General features: G+C 37.1%; 1 protein-coding gene and 1 long non-coding RNA gene across 16 annotated transcripts in view; one reads left to right on the top strand and one right to left on the bottom strand.

Annotated features, from left to right (window-relative positions):
• Positions 1-19,357, top strand: part of TATDN1 (TatD DNase domain containing 1) — a 66,520-nt gene that overhangs the window by 30,590 nt on the left and 16,573 nt on the right. For all 15 annotated transcript variants that reach the window (XM_035698263.2, XM_035698380.2, XM_035698329.2 and 12 more), the window contains 5 exons: positions 1,049-1,134; positions 1,227-1,267; positions 3,900-3,976; positions 16,764-16,834; positions 17,829-17,955. In XM_035698263.2, the coding sequence (XP_035554156.1) occupies positions 1,049-1,134; positions 1,227-1,267; positions 3,900-3,976; positions 16,764-16,834; positions 17,829-17,955 (402 nt within the window). The remainder of the gene's footprint in view (positions 1-1,048; positions 1,135-1,226; positions 1,268-3,899; positions 3,977-16,763; positions 16,835-17,828; positions 17,956-19,357) is intronic.
• LOC125752327 (uncharacterized) lies at positions 7,119-15,964 on the bottom strand. Its single transcript, XR_007401546.1, has 2 exons — positions 15,827-15,964; positions 7,119-11,914 (listed from the first exon to the last, which is right to left on the bottom strand). It is a non-coding gene; the product is annotated as an uncharacterized LOC125752327 (long non-coding RNA).

The raw sequence follows: 19,357 nt of genomic DNA, 5'->3' as shown, positions 1-19,357 counted from the left end.
GTAAACTCCTATAGGAAAATAAATTTATTATCTAACTTCTGGTTTCATCTTTACTGCATGAACATGAATGAGAATGAGTGAGCACTGCACTGAGAAGACAGGGAACCCCCACTTACCCCCTCCTCCCAGCGCTGTTACATCTGGCGCTTGTCATTATGCCGTGGGGCCAGAAAGGCTTCTTTGAAATATCACAACCTATAGTCATTTTGGGTGGGACCTGGAATTAGAGCACTGAATTCTGGTTGCAAGTTTGTCACGTTATGATCTTGGATGAGGTCCTACATCCTCTGACACCAGCTCTTGTCCTATTCTAGGGTTATTTTGTGGGTCAGATGAGATTATGGCATGTGGCACTTGAAAAACCTTTTTATAAAGTATTCTCCAAACATTCAGGGCTGCCATTTTATCACATAATTTTTCTTTGAAAAATAGTTTTTATGCTGTTTATTTAATAAATCCTTGTGTTTAGTGGTAGTAATTTCTTGTATATCAGCACATAGCAAACACTGAGTATAGAGCTTTGCCTGGCCTCTCACTAGAGCGAATTGACTGTGACTGAGGGTGCCCAGCCAGCTCTGGGCTAGAGGCCGGTGGTGTAATTCTTCCCCTCCAACACATGCTGCAGGGAGGGGATCCCACAAGTGATGGGAGGGTGTCTGCTTTTTTTGCTGGGGTTTGGTGGGAAAGCTAGTTAAAAGGAATTATTTGAAGGAGCAGCTCCCATCACTGTGGACTTACACATTACAGCTCTTTAATTCTAGTGATCCAGTAGTAAAGTGCTACCTAATTTACCCACCAGTTACAATGGAAAGCTAAGAAACATTTTTAAAAATAATTTTGTAATCCCAGAAAATGAAGTATCCCTTCCAAAGGAGGCTGTGTGTTAGAAAAGCCTTTGGCTAAGCCAGATGTGTTTTAAATGTCTGAGTTCACTACTTCTGTCCTATAATCTCAAGACTGATAAAAGTTCCTTAGAATAGTTAACATAATTATTTCTCTCATGCTAAAATAAAATTAACAAGGAAATTTTTTTTTTGGCATTATGCAGATATTTTGAAAAACAGTTTGAACTGGCAGAACAAACAAAATTACCAATGTTTCTTCACTGTCGGAACTCACATGCTGAATTTTTGGGTGAGTTAAAGCTAAAATCTCATTTAGAATTCAAGAATTTTGCAGAAATCAAGCAAGGTATTTGCCAAAAGTTGTTTGTTTTTAATTCACAGATATAATGAAAAGAAACAGAGACCGGTGTGTGGGTGGAGTGGTAAGTAGAAGAGTTGTTTTTAGTAGGTGATGCACAGAGGCTTCCTTGTGACCCAGGTTGGCCTCTGAAGTAATCCATATATCAGCAATAAATATTCTTACCCCTCTTATTGGAGGACAGACTTTTACTATAGGATCTTGGGCCAGATGTGATACCGACATAAATCACACTGATTTAATTACATTTATTTTGTTGAAAGTAGAAGAATGATAAAGACTTTGTTCACAAGAAAACCCCATGAATTTACTCCTACATTCTAGTAGGGTGAGTGATAACTTTTTCTCTGCCTCTTCCATCAGACATTCTTCAGTGTCTTTCAGTTGAAATTCCAAGCAAAATATAAACTAATTTTAATAAAGTATTTAATATTCATTTCAGGTTTGCCTTCTTAATTTCTTGCCAACTGTATTCATTTACTATTATCACTCTGATTAGAGACATTCCTTTCTGTAATTTGCTTCTACTTCTGTGTGGTCATTTCAATTAGTTCCCATAAATAATATCTGCCTCCCACTTAGCTTAGGCATCCAAAGCAGTGTTTCTTAAATCGTTTTTGGATCATGGATTCTTTTGAAAATCTGCCTCAGAAAAATGCTCAGAGGCACAAATTTTCACCTGTAATTTTAGGAGCGACTCACTAGTCTCTAGCAGGAAAGCTATTATCCGGGCATATAAAACAGTCATACTAAGTCCAACTAAGTTAAGAGTAAGTGCCCTGAGCACTTACTGTATACCCACATTGCTTTGCTTTTATAGCTTTTTGTCTGTTCAGTCTGTAGCCTCTGCTTCATGTCTCACAGACTGTTAGTGATAATGTTTTCTGCATTACAGCACACATTTTTATCTACTGTTTACTGGCCCTGCAGTTTATCCTTTAGGAACTGTACTTGGGAACTGAGAGAGGCTTAGAGGCTTTCATTAATGCCCTTGGGATTAATGGTTCTACCTCTTAGCCCATTTGCTGTATTTCTAAATTAAAATTTACTTAACAGCAAAAAATCCAACCTAAACATTTGACTTTTATCAAAAAAAGATATTGCCAAGGGGTGCCTGGCTGGCTCAGTCAGTAGAACATGTGACTCTTGATCTTGGGGTTGTAAGTTCAAGCCCCACACTGGGTGTAGGATTACTTTAAAAAATCTTAGAAAGAGAGAGAGATCACCAAATAAAATAAAACTAATTTCCTGAAATGGTTTATGAAGAGTCTTATTTAAAATTATTTTGATGGATGATATATTTTCTAGTCAGCTGGAAATGCTAAGGGGAAGAATAAACCCTTCTGGGCAGCTGTGTAACAGTTTTATTTTTGAGAAGCATGTTACTCATAGTGGATTCAGACTCTGGATGCTGTATGAATATATTAATGACATCACTTGTTAGGTGTGTGTGTTTATATATTTATTTTTAAAAAGGTTTAGGGCAGCCCGGTGGCTCAGTGGTTTAGCATCACCTTTGGCCTGGGGTGTGATCCTGGCGACCCGGGATCGAGTCCCACATCAGGTTCCCTGCATGGAGCCTGCTTCTCCCTCTGCCTGTGTCTCTGCCTCTCTCTCTCTCTCTCTCTCTCTCTCTCTCTCTCTCTCTCTCTGTGTTTGTCATGAATAAATAAATAAAATCTTTTTAAAAAAAAAAGACTTATTTGAGAGAAAGTGCATACACACATGAGCAGGGAAAGGGCCGAGGGAGAGGAGAGAGAGAATCCCAAGCCGACTCCATACCAAGCCCCACATAGGGTTTGATCCCACAACCCATGAGATCACAACCTGAGTTGAAACCAAGAGTTGGATGTGTAACTGACTGAGCCACCCAGGTGCCCCACTTATTAGGTGTATTTAAAGAAGTGTTGTTACTGTTTTGATTACATAAATATATCTAACGTGTGAAAAACTGCTTTAATCCCTATATATTTGAAGAACAACACCATTTCATTCCTTTTTGCCTACTGAGATAATTATTACTGTGTAATAATTTACATTTTTTTAGTGAGATTCTTAGAACTCTTTATAGGTCTTAAAACTTGTCCCTTAAGTCATCTGTCTTCTAGAAAAAAGTATTCCATGACATAAAAATTGAACATTTTAAGATACATTGTACATGGGTTTTTTTTTTTTTTTTTAGATTTTATTTATTTATTCATGAGAGACACACAGAGGCAGAGACACAGGCAGAGGGAAAAGCAGGCTGCCTGTGGGGAGCCCGATGTGGGACCTGATCCCCACACCTGGGATCACGCCCTGAGCCAAAGGCGTCTAGATGCTCAACCGCTGAGCCATCCAGACATCTGCATTTTACATGGTTTTATAACATTTTAAACTTTTCTTTTCCCATGCTTTTGCCTGAGAATGTGGCTCCCACCTCCAGTCCCCTTTCCTGGAGGTACTGCAGTAATGCTGATGCAGAGCCATCAGCACAGCCACAGAGAGAAAGTCTAGGCAGCCATCTCCCCTCTTGCCTTATACCATTGGAGATGCCCTATTTTAATTGTGAGATTGGATTTGAAAATAAAGATTGTAGGGGCCACCACATTTAAAGCCCTAATGCATCTATACTTTTCCTTAGAAAGTCTTATCAGTGTTATTTAGGATTTTGAAGAAAGTAATTACTAAATAAAGTTATACCTGTATGTCCTTAGGTGCATTCATTTGATGGTACAAAGGAAGCAGCAGCTGCCTTGATTGACTTGGATCTCTATATAGGATTTAATGGTTGGTAGGTCCTTAAGTTTGTTTTATATTAAGTAGATTCCTTGTTTTACAGTGAATCGCAGATAAAGATTTAAATGTATTTATTTATCATATTGATCTTGGCCTGCAAATTTCAATAAGTATGTAAGAAATTATACAATATTACTCTTGCAAGTTAAAACTTGAAAGTTACAGGGCTCGGTAGAGCATGTGACTCTTAATCTTGGTTGGGGTGGTGAGTTCAAGCCTCACTTTGGGCATAGAGCGTACTTAAACAAAAAACAAAAAAAACCTTGCAAGTTATAAGCTATTAACCCTGTATTGCAGTTATGGAAAACAATTTTGTATTGAGATCAGGAGCTAGCTTTCTCTAGCAATGCAAATTATTCTCAGGTCATTTTATCCCTTTAAAACATACATGTTCTTAGCATTGTGTACGCATATACACAAGTGATATCCGACTAGGGGGCAAGTCCTACTATGACATAATCATTTTATAGATCTCTTTAGGCCAAGAAACTGAGGCTCACAGAGGTTAAGAAACAGGTATAAAGTAACTCACAGTGTGAGAACCAGTGTCCTCTGGCTCCACGCTCACTGACCGTTCTGCTGTTACACCACACCAAACTTTGTAAACCCAGTAATAGTTAGCTAGCACAGCTGGGTCCCTGGGCTTTCCCTCTGCAGTGTTTTATTCCTTTAAAAACTACTGCTTAGCTGACTATATTATTTTTTAGTAAAATATCACCTCAGGAAAATAGAACCATGAAATTATTTGTTACAGAGTTCAGACTTATTTATATGTCCTAAATGCTGCTTCTATATCTTAATAATTTATAAACCACTATGGAAAGGGATACATGAATAATGGATTAAAAAGTAGTTCTAAAAAACCTGTAGCCACAGTCTCCTCACCATGCCCTCTACCTGTAAGTCAGCTTTTCCAGAGACCTCCCCCCCACTTGCTTTTTATCGTCATATAATCTAAGTATTACATCTGTGCAGTTCTCTCTTAATTCACCCTGTTTCCGTTCAGGTGTGTGAGCATCTTACTTCTCACAAGCAGCACTGCCCTGCCACCTGCAGCCTTTCCTCCACAGGCTTGTCCGTGTACGGAGTTCAGAATTTTAGGTTGTATGCATCTTTACTGTGTCCATTATTATGTCTGAAAATATTGTTTTCCTCTGAACTGTCAGATACACCACTTTATTTCCCTAGAGCAACTTTCCTCATGTTTATTTACTTGGTTTTCTTCAAAGCTTGAAGCCTTTTCACACTTTCCAACCATTGTGTAAAATGCCTTTGTCTGTTTTTCCGTGTGAGGAAAACTGTCTAGATAATCTGGTTGTCTAGATTACCTGTCCAGTTCCTAACCCTTCCATCTTCATTTTGGATCAGTGTCTACTCGGCGATGGAACTCTTATTTAGATCCCGTGTAGTCAGTTTTGTTTTGCTAGAACATGTTTCACATGAATTTATTCTGCTCTTGAAAGCTTGCCTGGATAGTTAATGAAAGAAAAACAAACCTTTCCACTTGTATTTTTCCTGGGCATAAAATTCTAGACTAGAAGTAATTTTCATGAGACTTTATAGGGCTCCATTTCTAGGCTAAACGTAAGTCAGTGGCTATTCTGATTCCTAATCTTTATCCTCTGACCTACTGTTTTCTCCCGGTGGAATATTTTAGTTCTTTACCTCTGGTATTATCAGACTTCACAAAGGCATTTTGATGCCTTTGTCATTCAGAGTTTGTGCACTCTATACTAGCCCATTCCAGCTAGAAGTTCATCTCTGTCAGTCCTGGGATTTTTTTTTTTTTTTTTTTTCTCTGTTCTTCCTTTGGACCTCCCAGGCTCATACTGTGATCTCATTTTTTTTTTCCTCTTGTATTTTCTCTCTTTTCCCCCCTTCTTTCAAAAATGTTTTTCAGCTTTTTAATAAAACTTCCAGCTTCTGGTTTTAATCTCTGAAAGTTCTTTTTTCCCCGATGGTTATCTGGTTTGACAGATACAGATAGATCTTCTTCTCTCTCTAAAGATATGAATTATAAAGTTATTTTTTGTTTGCCATATAATGCTTTTATTTCCTCTGAATTTCTTTTTCTTCTTTGTTTTAGTCTCTGTCATGACTTTCTTTAAATGTCAGGCAATTCTTATTGCCTTCAGGATCCTTCAGAGAGGGATCCTCTGATTTCTGCTGGAAAAACAGGGTAGAGATTCATAAATGTACCTGTGTTCTGGAGCAGAATAAGTTTGGAGAGGACCTCACCGACCAGTCAGCATTTGGGCTGTTTGCAGCCCCGTGCTTCACCCCTGCACTCCTCTGCACTCCTCGTTCTCCTGTCCAGCCTTTGATTTAGCTTCTCCAGAGACTGTACACACACCCCTCTCCCCCCGCCCCTTCTCTCTCTCAGGCCAGGGTTAGGAAGCAGAAATAGTCATTTCTGCACCAGTTCCCTGAAAAGTAATTTGAGCGTTCTGTCTTTTCTGTTCCCTACTTTTTTTAAAGCAGCCCTCACTCAGTCCCTTGCCTTATCACAACCTAAGTACCTAGATCTTCCATTTCCTAGAACTTCTTGGGTGAATTGGTTTGCTTGTCTTCAGTCTTTCCTTGCAGGCACATGGCACATAAGTCACTTAGCACATAAACAGAGATCATTTATCATTTTACTGTCTATTTTCTGCTTTATAGTTTTGTTACTAAGAGAAATATCTCCTAGTTTCACCAAAAAATGTGTTTCTGGTTTTGTTTTGTTTTGTTTTGTTTTAATTTTGAAATGATTTTTAAGACAAGATGATGGGGTGCCTGGGTGGCTCAGTCAGTTGAGCGTCTGTTGATTCAGCCCAGATCATGGTCTTAGGGTTGTGGGATTGGACACTGTTGGGCTCCATGCTCACAGCGGAGTCTGCCTGAGATTCTCTCTCTCTCCTTCTGTCCCTCTCCTGGCTTGCACTTTAAATAAAATATTAAAAAAAAAAAAAAAAAAAAGAGGGTAGAAGGCCTGTATTTCATCAACTTGAAATATACATCTTAAAAAATTTCTGTATGACCTTGAATTTATAAGGATATGGCTTTAAGTTAATGACATGAGGGTTTTTTTTCCTATATTAACTCAGTTAATGTTTAATCAGTTAATATCTCTATTCTTATTCTGAAATTCAATGTATTTCTTATTCTGAAATTCAATGTATTCTAGTCTTAATCTGACTCTCAGTTTATAGTAATTGAGTCTATACTGTGACATAAAGTCTGGTTTCTAAGGATTGAATTATAACATTTTCCTCCAAGAAAATGGGACAGTTTCAGATTTGACTACAGAATCCTGTAGCTGCTCGCCCTTAAATGAGAAACCTTATTAAAGATATAATTGGCTTTGATTTAAAAATATTTCTTCTGGTAGGGTATATTTCTGTATTTAGATCACTTTTTACAATCATGGAATATATGTAGTAAAAGACTAAGTCAGGCATGATTTCTTTTCAAGAGATTAAAATATGCAATTAATAATTAATAATTTATTAATTTAATTTATAAATTTAGTACATATATCAAGCCTATCATTTTGAAAATACTCATATTGATCAACTGTTAAGCTGGCTGAAACTAAGTTGTTTTTTTCTAGAGAACACTAATAAAAAGGCTAGTATTTATGGCAAACTAGACACACATTTCCCTTTCAAACCTGTCCTAAAATCATTCTAAAGTAAAATCCTACATATTCAAAATGGAAAACCAGTAAGAGCAAAGAAACAAGACTGGACTTTCTGTAATAGACAACTTAGACTAAAGGGCCCCAGGGGAGACAGTAGCAAAATTTAGCAGGCAAAATCTCAGAGAGGCTTTGGGTTTTAGAATTAGTGATAAATAGGACCAAATTAGGGTGACTGAAGGCCTTCTAGAGAAAGATACCACTCCTTATAGTGGTTGCCTTGAAGCAAGCATTTCTACTCAAAGAGAAAAATCTTTTCTCAAGAAAATGGAACAAACCTAACTGTAAGAGCCAAGACTTGGAATTCTTGCGCTGATCCCAGAGGAAAGCCTTTAGAGAAGCAAAAGCCTCGCAGCTCCCTCCCTTTTCATTCTTAAATGAAATTACAGATCTGTATGCCCATTCCTGGCCTATCCCACAAGGAACTTCCCCACTCAGAGAACTGGCAGTAAAACAGTCTTCTGTTTTCACAGAAGCAGGGGGAACACAACACTGGCAACTCAAGTCTTCTTAAGTATAAATTGGTAATTAAGGACCACCAGATAAATGAGATGAACCAACAGAAGGAAAAAGACCAAGATAAGCAGAAAAGTTAACACCAGAGGAAACAATTTAGGGAAAAGAACATTAAAAGAGACCTGATACAGTAAAGGTTTATATGTTAAGTTCATAAAATATGAACAGACTATTACAAGAAAAAGAACATAAAACTAAGAGTTCCTTAATGATTAGAAATGAATGTCTGTATTAATACCACCATTGGAGAAAGTGAGGGAATCAACACATTCAACAGCAAGATACATATTTTTGCCCTCTACCTACTACCATTGGGTACCTAATAGTAGACATAGGAACTTTTTATACCAGTATTCTAGTAAATAAAGGGCTGATAGAATTCTATCAACATTCTGCAGATTCTGGTGAATTAAGAGGCCTAAGCACTGGGCATCCATGGCTGCCTCCTATCAGAAAATTAAACCAGGTACTGTGGGCCTCTCTAGGTAGTAGATCATACCACCACCTATGAAAGTCTTGCCAAAGAAGGAAAAAATCCAACCTGAATCTGGTTAGGATTCTAGATGGTACTCTAGATACCCTGTGAGAAATACAGAGGACAGAATTTTTCTTCATGTTGACAAGACCAGGGAATATAGTGGAGTAGGAGGATCCGACTTCCTCCCACAGACACACTCAGGCAACAATTGCAAGTAACGCAACTCATTTCAGAAAATGACCTGAGTAGCAGAACAGCTCTTCCACACTACAAAGTAAAAGCCACACTGAGAAGGGTGAGGAGGAGCAGAGACATGGTGGGGAACCACAAGTGTGGAGTGGTAACTCACAACCAGGAGCGATATCACAGGTGTAGAGGTCCTCCCTGAGGAGCAAGGGGATCAAGCCCCTGCATCAGGTGTCTCCTGCACCTCAGTGGCCCTGGGGATCTGCACCAGGAAGACAAGTCCCTGTAACAGCTGGCTCTGATAACCAGCAGGGCTTTACTCCAGCAGAGCCAGGGTGCTAGAAGAAACTGTGACTCTACTCTTAAAGGGCCAGCACACTATATTACTCCCTCCAACGTCCTGCAGAGAGGCAGCAGTTTGAAAAGTGTCAGGGGTATACAGGAAGGAGATTTATTGGCTAATTTTAGAGTGTGTGCTGGAGGGGCAGGGATTTGTTGAAAATTTCTCCAGGACTAGGAGTGCTAGCAGGTGCCATCTTTTGCTTTTCTCAAGCCTCGCTGGCCTGGTGCTAACAAGGGCCAATTCTAACACTGTCCAACCATCTTGATAGCACAGCTCACTCTGCCCTGGCATTCCCTGTTGGACCCACCTCACCCAACCTGCCAGATCAGGCAAGTGTCCTTCCAAAATGGCTCCTGCCCAGCACACCCAGTAGTCACCTTGTGTGGGACTGGTGAACCCACAAAGCAGCTACTTCTTTTCCAGATCTCCTGGGCAGCTCCAGCTAGGAACATGTCCTAGTCCCACCCCGCATCCCTGCAGTGACTTCAAGAAGGCTTTGCAGCCAACTGGGCTTGGAACCATGCTCATGGATTGGAAGTCCTGCCTACCAGCACACCCACGGCAGTTGCAACACAGTTACAACAGGAGGGCATAGACAGTCCACATTGGACACATCCCTGGTGACCATGGGGTATTATACTACTTAGCCCCACAGGACACCTTTTACATAAGGCCACCACATACAAGGCCAGGAGATGTAAGTGATGTAATACAAAGAAAAAAATACAGAAAAAATGAAAGTACAAAAGAATTTATTCCATGTGAAAGAACAGGACAAAATCCCACAAAAGAACTAAACAAAACCAAGACAAGCAATCTAAATTATGAGTCCAAAGTAACAGTCATAAAGATGCTCAGTGAACTTGAAAGGAGTAGATGAAATCAGTAAAAGAAAATATAAAAAGAACCAATTAGAGATAAAGAATACAATAACTGAAGTGAAAAATAACAGAGGATACAGCAGAACAGATCAATGACCTGGGTGATGGTGTAGTAGAAACCATCTAAGCTGAAAAGGAATTTTTAAAAATGAAGTTAAGAGACCTCTAGGACAGCATCAGTTGCACTAACACATTATAGGAGTCCCAGAAGGAGAAGAGAGGGGCAGAAAATCTGAAGAAACAGCTGAAAACTTTCCTAACCTGGGGAAAGAAATGTATGTCCAGGAAACACCCACAGCCCCAAACAAGATGAAGTCCACACCAAAACATGTAATCACAAAAAGGTTAAAAATTAAAGAGTCTTTAAAGCAGTAAGAGAAAAGCAACTAATTACATACATGGGAAACCCCCTTAATGCTATCAGCTGATTTTTTTAGCTAAAATTTTGCAGCCAGAAGGCAGTAGTGTGATACATTCAAAGTGCTGGAAGGAAAAAGCCTACAACCAAGAATACTATGCCTTGCAAGGTTATCGTTTAGAATTCACAGAGAGAGAGGGTTTCTCAGACATAACTTGAGAGTTCGTGTTTTTACAAGAAATGTTAAATGTACTTTTTTAAAAAAATATTTTATTTATTCATGAGAGAGACAGAGGTAGAGACATAGGCAGAGGGAGAAGCAGGCTCCCTGAGGGGAGCCTGATGTGGGACCCTATCCCTTAACTCAAGGATCAGGCCCTAAGCTGAAAGCAGAGCTCAACCACTGAGCCATTCAGGAATCCCCTTAAACATACTTCTTTAAGCAGATAAAAAAAAAAAAAAGGCTAACTAGGGGTGCCTGGGTGACTCAGTTGGCTAGATGTCTGCCTTCAGCTCAGGTAATGGTCCCACGCCCCTGGGATTGAGCCCCACGTTGGGCAGGAGCCTGCTTCTCCCATCTCCCTGCTCGTGCTCGCTGTCATTCTCTTTCTCTCTCAAATAAGTAAATAAAAATCTTTTAAAAAAGAAAAGGTTGATTAGAAGAAATTCATAAAATATTTCTCTGGTAAAAGCAAACATAGTAAAGATAGAACAATCACTGGTAAAACTAGTATGAAGGTTAAAAACAGTAAAATCAATTATATCTCTAACAATTACACAAAAAGATATAAAATATGACACTATATACATAAACTTGAAAAGGAGGGAATAAAAAGGTAGTCCTTTCAGAATATGTTCAAACGTTAACATCAACTGAAAATAGACTGCTATATATGTAGAATGTTGTATATATACCTCACGGTAACCACAAACTGAAAACCTATAATAGATACACAAAAACTAAAGAGAAAGAAATCTAAGCATGACACTAAAGAAAGCAGAGGGAGGAGAACAAGAGAAAAATGAACTACAAAAACAACTAGAAAACAATGAACAAAATGGTAATAAGCATATACCTACCAATAATTACTTTAAACATTAATAGATTAAATACTCCAATCAAAAAGCATAAGATGATTGGATTAAAAAAACCCAAAACTTTTATATGCTGTGTACAAGAGACTTATTTCAGGCCTAAAGACACACAGACTGAAAGTGAAAGGAGGAAAATGATATTCCATGTAAACAGAAGCAGCATCAACCACAAAAAGCTACAGTAGCAATACTTAAATGATACAGTCTTTGTTTTAAAGTATATTGGAGGGGATCCCTAGGTGGCTCGGAGGTTGGGTAGATGTCTGCCTTGGGCCCAGGGCGTCATCCTGGAGACCCGGGATTGAGTCCCACGTCGGGCTCCCTGCTTGGAGCCTGCTTCTCCCTCTGCCGGTGTCTCTGCCTCTCTCTCTGTCTCTCATGAATAGATAAATAGAATCTTTTAAAAAAATAAATAAAGAATATATTGTAATAAGACAAGGGCATTGCATAATGATAAAGGGGTCCAACAAGAGGATATAACAGTTGTAAATATCTACACCCAACATAACATCTAAATAAAGCAATTCATTAACAGACATTAAAGGGAGATATTGATAGTTGAATCAATTTATTATATATTATATATATTATAATATATCAAATATAGTGGAGGATTTTAACACCCCACTTGCATCAATGGATAGATTATTCAAACAGAAATGCAATAAGGAAATGGATTTTGAATGACATATTAGACCAGATGCACTTGATATACAGAACACTACATCCAAAAACAATAGATTCAATGGCACATGAAACATTCTGTTCTCCAGAACAGCTCACATGTGAGGCCACCAAACAAGTCTCTGTAAACATAAGAAAACTAAAATCCGATCAAGCATCTTTTCTTTCTTCTTTTTTTTTTTAATATTTTATTTATGATAGACATAGAGAGAGACAGAGACACAGGCAGAGGGAGAGGCAGGCTCCACGCCAGGAGCCTGACGTGGGACTCAATCCCGGGGATCCAGGATCGCGCCCTGGGCCAAAGACAGGCGCCAAACTGCTGAGCCACCCAGGGATCCCCTCTTTTCTGACTATAACAGTATGAAACTAGCAATCAATTACAGAGAGATGCCTGGCTGGCTTAGTCGGTGGAGCATGTGACTCGATCTCAGAATTGTGAGTTCAAGTGTAGAGGTTACTTAAAAAAAATCTTTTTAAAAAATCAATTACAGTAAAAACACTGAAAAAAACAACATGGAGGCTAAACACTGAAGAACCAGTGGATTGAGGAAATAAAAAAAAAATACCTTGAGACAAATGAAAACACAACAGTTCAAAATATTTAGAATGTAGCAAAAGCAGTTCTAAAAGGGAAGTTTGGAGCAATACAGGCCTATTTCAAGAAACAAAAATCTTAATCTAACCTTACACCTAAAGAAGCCAGAAAAAGACAAAGTCAAGAATTAGAAGGCAGATAATAAAGACCAGAACAGAACAGAAATAAGTGAAATACAGACATGAGAAATGAGGAAAAACAAATAACTAATGAAACTAGAGCTGGTTCTTTAAAAAAATAAGCAAAATAGATAAACCTATATAGCCACTTACTAAAAAAACAAAAGACTCAAAATCAGAAATGAAGATAAATAACACCACAAAATACAACGGACTGTAAGAGACTACTATGAAAAATTATACACCAACAAATTGAACAACCTAGAAGAAATGGATAAATTCCTAGGAAAACACAATCTTCCAAGAAGGAATCAGGAAGAAACAAAATTTGAACAGACTGATCACTAGTAATGAAATTGAACTGGTGATTAAAAAAAAAAAAAAAAAAGTCTGGAAGCAGATGGCTTTATAGGTGAACTCTACCAAATATTTAAAGAAGTGTTAATACCGTTTCTCCCCAAGCTACTCAAAAAAATTGAAGAGGAAGGAATGCTTCCAAAATCATTCTATGAAACCAGAACCAAGCAAAGGCACTACAAAATAGAAAATTTACAGGGAAATATCCCGCATAAACATATAAAGCATTTCTCAACAAAGTATCCTCAAACTGAATTCAACAATCCATTAAAATAAGGATCATTCACTATGACCAAGTGGGCATGCAAAAATGGTTATGTCTGCAAATTGAACCAGCACACTAACAAAATGAAAGATAAAAATATGATCTCAGTAGATGCAGAAAAAGCATTCAACATCAACTCATGATAGAAACTCTCAACATATTAAGTGGTTATCGAGGGAACATACCTCAATATAATAAAGAGCATATATGACAAACCCACAGCTAACATCATCATCAGTGGTGAAAAGCTTAAAGAGATGTCCACTCTTGCCACTTATATTCAACATAGTACTGGAAATCCTAGCCACAGCAATCAGATAAGAAAAAAGGCACCCAGATTGGCATGGAAGAAGTAAAACTGTCATCATTTGCAGGTGACATTGTATTTTTAGAAAGCCCTAAAGACTCCATCATAAAACTGTTAGAATAAACGTATTCAGTAAAGCTGCAGAAAGTTAATATACAAAAATCAGGTAGGTCTCTAGTAAAATGAGCTAGCAGAAAGAAATTAAGAAAACAATCCCACTGACAACTGTGTCAAAAAGATCAAAATACCTAGTAATAAATGTAACCAAAGAAATTAAAGACCTATACTCTGAAAACTGTAAGATACTGATGAAAGAAACTGAAAATGACACAAATAAATGTAAAGATATACCATGCTCATGGATTGGAAGAATATTGTTAAAATGTCCATTCATCCTAAAGCAATCCACAGATTCAATGCAATCCCTATCAAAACACCAATAGTATTTTTCACAGAACTAAAATTCTAAAATGTGCACAGGACCACAGAACACCCTGAAGAGCCAGAGCAATCTTGAAAAACAAAGCTATAGTACTCAAAACAGTGTGGTACTAGCACAAGTATTTATGCAATCAAACCTTTCAATTTTAGAAGCTTGATTAAGCCTAAGCACTTAAAAATAGAATGTCAGAGTATGTGGCAACTAAGGAGGTCCAATTATAAATATTTTATTAAGTAGTCTTTAATGAAGTATCTCGGAGTTTCAAAAACCTCAGAATTTTTTTTACACAGTATCATCTGTATAATGGCTTAATTCTACAATACTTTTCAAATAAAGTACACTCAGTGTGGAGCCTACTTATAAATGAGCAAAAAAACAAAACAATGAACTCAGAAATATGGAGAACTGGTGGCTCTTTTAAGGGAATTTAAGAGGTACAAACTCCAGTTACAAATTAGTCATGTGGCTGCAAAGTACAATATAGAGAATATAGTCAATAATACTGTAAGTTTGGTGACAGACGGTTACACTTATTGATGACCATTTGTAATGTAAACGAATATCAAATTTCTGGTTTACACCTATAACTAATAGAATATTGTATGTCCACTATACTTCTATTAAAAAAACATCTGGGAAACTGTACCAAACTGTATGGTACTGACACAAAAACATACCCAAAGATCAGTGGAACAGAATACAGAGCCCAGATACAAATCCAGGTGAACACAGATGAAATCAAGACTGGGAAACTCTTCAGGGCAAACAACTGGGTTTCTTCAACAAATTTTAAGTAGAAAAAGAGATGCATAAAAACTTAATAGGTTAAGAGATTTAGAACACTGACCAGTTGCAAGGTGCAGCCTTCATTTGGATCCTGAGTCAAACAAACTTAAGAATGTATGACATTGAGACAATTTGAATAGTGGATATATTATGATAAAAGAGTTGGGTTTTCTTAGACGTGATAATAGTATTGTGGTTCCATTAAAAAAAAAAAAAACCTCATGCTTAGAGATACATGCTGACATATTTTCTGAAATAAATGCTAAAGTGTTGAAACTATACATTTTAAATTTCCTTCAAAATAATATGGAAAGATTTGGAGTGAGTGGATGGATAGTATAGGCCAGGAGTTGATAATAGATGGGGGCCAGGTAATGAATACATGGGGGTTCTGTATTCCAGTCTTACATACATTTTAACCTTTCCACAGTAAAAAGTTATATATATGCTAAAAATAAAGATGTAGCGTAAAGACAGTATTTAATCATCATCACAATATATAGCAAGCCATCCTAAGACTCACTGGCATATTATAGGAAGCATTTTTTTCATACTCCTGGGTCTTTGGATCAGCTGGGGGTTGACTGATAGAGGCAGATCTCTCTGCCACAGGCACATGTTGAATACAAATCTGAGCTGTGTTTTCATTCTGGGTGCCCAGGCTGAAATGGCAGTGGCTATTTAGAGCGTGCTACTCTCAGATCACAAAAGTGCCATCAAAATTAAAAAAAAAAAAAAGTGCATTTCAAACCTTTGGCCATGTCATCTGGTCAAAGCAAGTCTCGAGGCCGTGGCCAGTCAACCTTCTCCTCCTCCTTACTAAGAAACAATGGCAACGGTGCAGGTACATTCCTATTAAAGGAAAGTGAAGAATTGGGACCAGTAATCCATCTAGTCTGTCTCAGGATCTGAAAATGAAAGTTAAGGAAATGAAAGTTAATTTCCCAGAAAAGGATGAAAGAAACAGGAGCTTAACAGACCATTTCAGGATTTATAAAACTAATACAAGTCCCAGAAAGAGAGGAGAGAGAAAAGGAGGAAATTCCTTTTTCCCAGAGTTGGGGGGAGGGGTTTAAACTGGAAGACCTCCTAAACACACACACATCTATAAACTGGAAGGCTTCTAACTCCCCTAAATGAATGAAAAAAGCCTCTTGCCCAGACACATCAAGTTTCAGAATGTCAAGAGTAATGAAAGATCCTGTTTCCAGATGTGGGGAATAGGACATCTCCTAACTAGGTTTTCATTTTCATTCCTTGTTACATACTCATAGTTCTGTGATTGTGATTTTTATTCTTTGTGAAGATTCACTTGGCGATTAGTGAACATTACTTTGATTCCTTCCTGGCAGTATTTGGCCCATGAAAGAACTGGCCATACCTTTAAACTCAGCATTTTGAGCCTAGGTATGCAAATTACCCAGGGAAGCAAATTCTGTAAAAAGTTGTTTTACACAGACTGAATCCGAAACTTTTGAGACAGCTGATAAACACAAAAAATTGTTTCCCCTTAAAGGTTGGGTATGGTTGGCATAGATCTTAATCTGGATTCTGTAAGGATAGAAATGCGTACACTGCTGTTATAGCCAAACAGTTTTGTTTGGAGATTTTAGGTTTTCTAATCTGTTGTAGATAAATCTGTAACATGAAAAAAACTTCATTAAATATATCTGTAAATTTTTTTTAAGCTCACTGAAAACTGAGGCCAATTTGGAAGTTCTGAAATCAATACCTAGTGAAAAATTAATGATTGAAACTGGTAAGTTTATGCTTTTAGAACTTTCATTTTCATATTAAACCATATAAAAAAAGAGCTACACTAAGTACAATTTTTAAAAATAGCTCACTTACCTTCAACAATTACGCTTTTCAGAAAACCTCTGGAGTTTTATCAATTGATAGAAAAGTATCTATGCAATCAAAGTTTTCAATTTTAGAAGTTAGATTAAGCCTAAGCACTTAAAAATGGGATATCTGAAAATGTAACTAAGGAGGTTATAATCGTAAATATTTTATTAAACAAGTAGCCCTAACAAAGGAATCTGGGACCTTGGGGTTTCAGAAACTTCAGAATTTTTTTTTTATACAGTGTTGTCTTTGTAATAGTTTAATTCTACAGTACTTTTCAAATTAAGTACAAGAATTTAAATCAAACTGGTTTAGTCAAGGAATTTTAGAAATTAACCAGTTCCCTCTTAAAACAGGGTTAGAAACTTAAACATTTTACCTAACCCTGAAGTCAAGGCTTTACCTACATATATGGGCTTTTTTTAGTAAAGACTAATTAAGCCATTCTGAACAAATCAGGTTTATTTCCTTGGAGAGTCATGAAAATGAAATTGATCTTATTGAAAGTACAATGCTTGTAAAATGTGTAAATTCTTATTAAAGAAAGAGGTAAGTGAATAACCCCAGTATTTAAAGCTACTGTTTCACATTCATTAGAGGCAAATAGAGACTTAAGTGTTTTCAGGTTACAATCTGTATTTATTTTGGCTTTAAGGTGCCATACACCAGTAGTAATTAGCAAAAAATATAATGAAAGTGAGTCTTAATAGGCATTCACATTTTTTAAATGCATTTAAAAATGTGTATAGTTCAAGATTTAATCCTATGCTTAAGATTTTGCTTTTTACCATTTTTAAAGCTGAATCATGACTTATACTTTATAAGTTATATATTTGTTTGATAATGTTAAGAAAACAGTGATTTGAAAAATAAACCTCTTAAGAAACTTCTTTGCTTAACTGTAGATGCACCTTGGTGTGGAGTGAAAAGTACACATGCTGGATCAAAATATATAAAAACTTCATTTCCTACCAAAAAGAAGTGGGAAAATGGGCACTGCGTAAAAGACAGGAATGAACCCTGCCATATAATGTAAGTATTTTGTTTTCATGGTCTTCAGAACATTAAAGTCAACCACCAAATGCCATTTAGAAAATGAACTTTAGGAACAAAATTGAAGTTGGGTGACATTCCAATGACGTTCCAGTCAAAAGCCACCATTTTAATGCAGTGATTTGAGAGGATCTGCACCAGAATTGCTCTAGGTCAGCTCCTCTTTTCCCATCATCTCAACCCCTCAACTCATTATAAGTGGTTTTATTACAGGAGTGAGAATGACCAAAATCAACTTCATGTGATTTTGGTCATTTGTCATTTTATAGGAAAGGGAGAAAAGATTCTCACGCAGCTTCCCTGCTCATGGTTGTCAGAATGCACTCTTAGCAGGATACCTTTTAGTGTTTTTAAATGATTTGACAACCTGAATAAACCTAAGAAGTAACACATTTCTTTCAGCTTCTGAACAAAATGGTCAAGTTTATAGAAAGAGTTTCTTTTTCTAACCCAAAAGGGGGTGGGGAACCAAGCAGTAATTCAACATCATTTTTGGATTATAGTATATAGCATGTGAAAGGAGGGGTTGTTTCCCCATCCAACTGTTAAGGAGCTATAGAGCTTATAATTTACAGGATAAGTTTGTATCATTTTAATAGGTACATCATCCAGTTTTTGTTTGCATACGCAGATAATTTAAATCTAGGCTGTTATCAGTCAACTATGGCTTACCAGTTCAGGCAACTGAACTGTTAACTTTTAGGTTGTAATAATTCCTTCCACATGTATTTTTTAGTAGTTTTTAACAGATAACAATATTAGGTAAACCAGATCTAAAATTCAGCAGGTAGAAAACTGAAGACTTATTCTATTAAAAAAAAATACTGGAAAGATTTTCCTTTACTAACATGCTGATGTTGGCAAAGATTTTAAAATTGAATGTTTAAAGACTCATAGGCTGAGGAAATTAAAGTCTGGTTAGTAAAGAATCACAACTTTTATGAAATGTAGGTACTTGTAAATTCAGACAGAAGACAGAATCATTCTTCAGAGATTTAAAAGGACACTGGAGACAAGAAACTAGTATTTTTCTAGCAGCCAGCTTGGGGAAGATACTTGCCCACGGTGTATCCAAGTCAGCTTTCTATACTGCCTAAATGTTAAGTATAACGTAGCTGTTGACTTTAGTGACATATTTGCAAAACAAAATTCTAAGGTCTTCCAAATGCGGATTATTAAGAAGAAAACCTGAATCTCAACCGCAATCATGAACACCAGTTGGGAGGAGCTTGGGAAAGCCAGCATTTACAAACTGAAAATTTTTAAACCACACTTCAGAAGCACACATGCCTCTAGTCTAATGCTAATTACTGATTCATTCCTACTTAAAGTCATTTTTATCAAACCCATCTATTTACAGTTTTAATTATTTTTGTAGAGA

The sequence above is a fragment of the Canis lupus genome, chromosome 13 (genome assembly GCF_003254725.2).
Source record: "Canis lupus dingo isolate Sandy chromosome 13, ASM325472v2, whole genome shotgun sequence".
Taxonomy (NCBI): domain Eukaryota; kingdom Metazoa; phylum Chordata; class Mammalia; order Carnivora; family Canidae; genus Canis; species Canis lupus.
The sequence above is the reverse complement of the archived record's forward strand: the minus strand, read 5'-3'. Positions and strand labels throughout refer to the sequence as shown.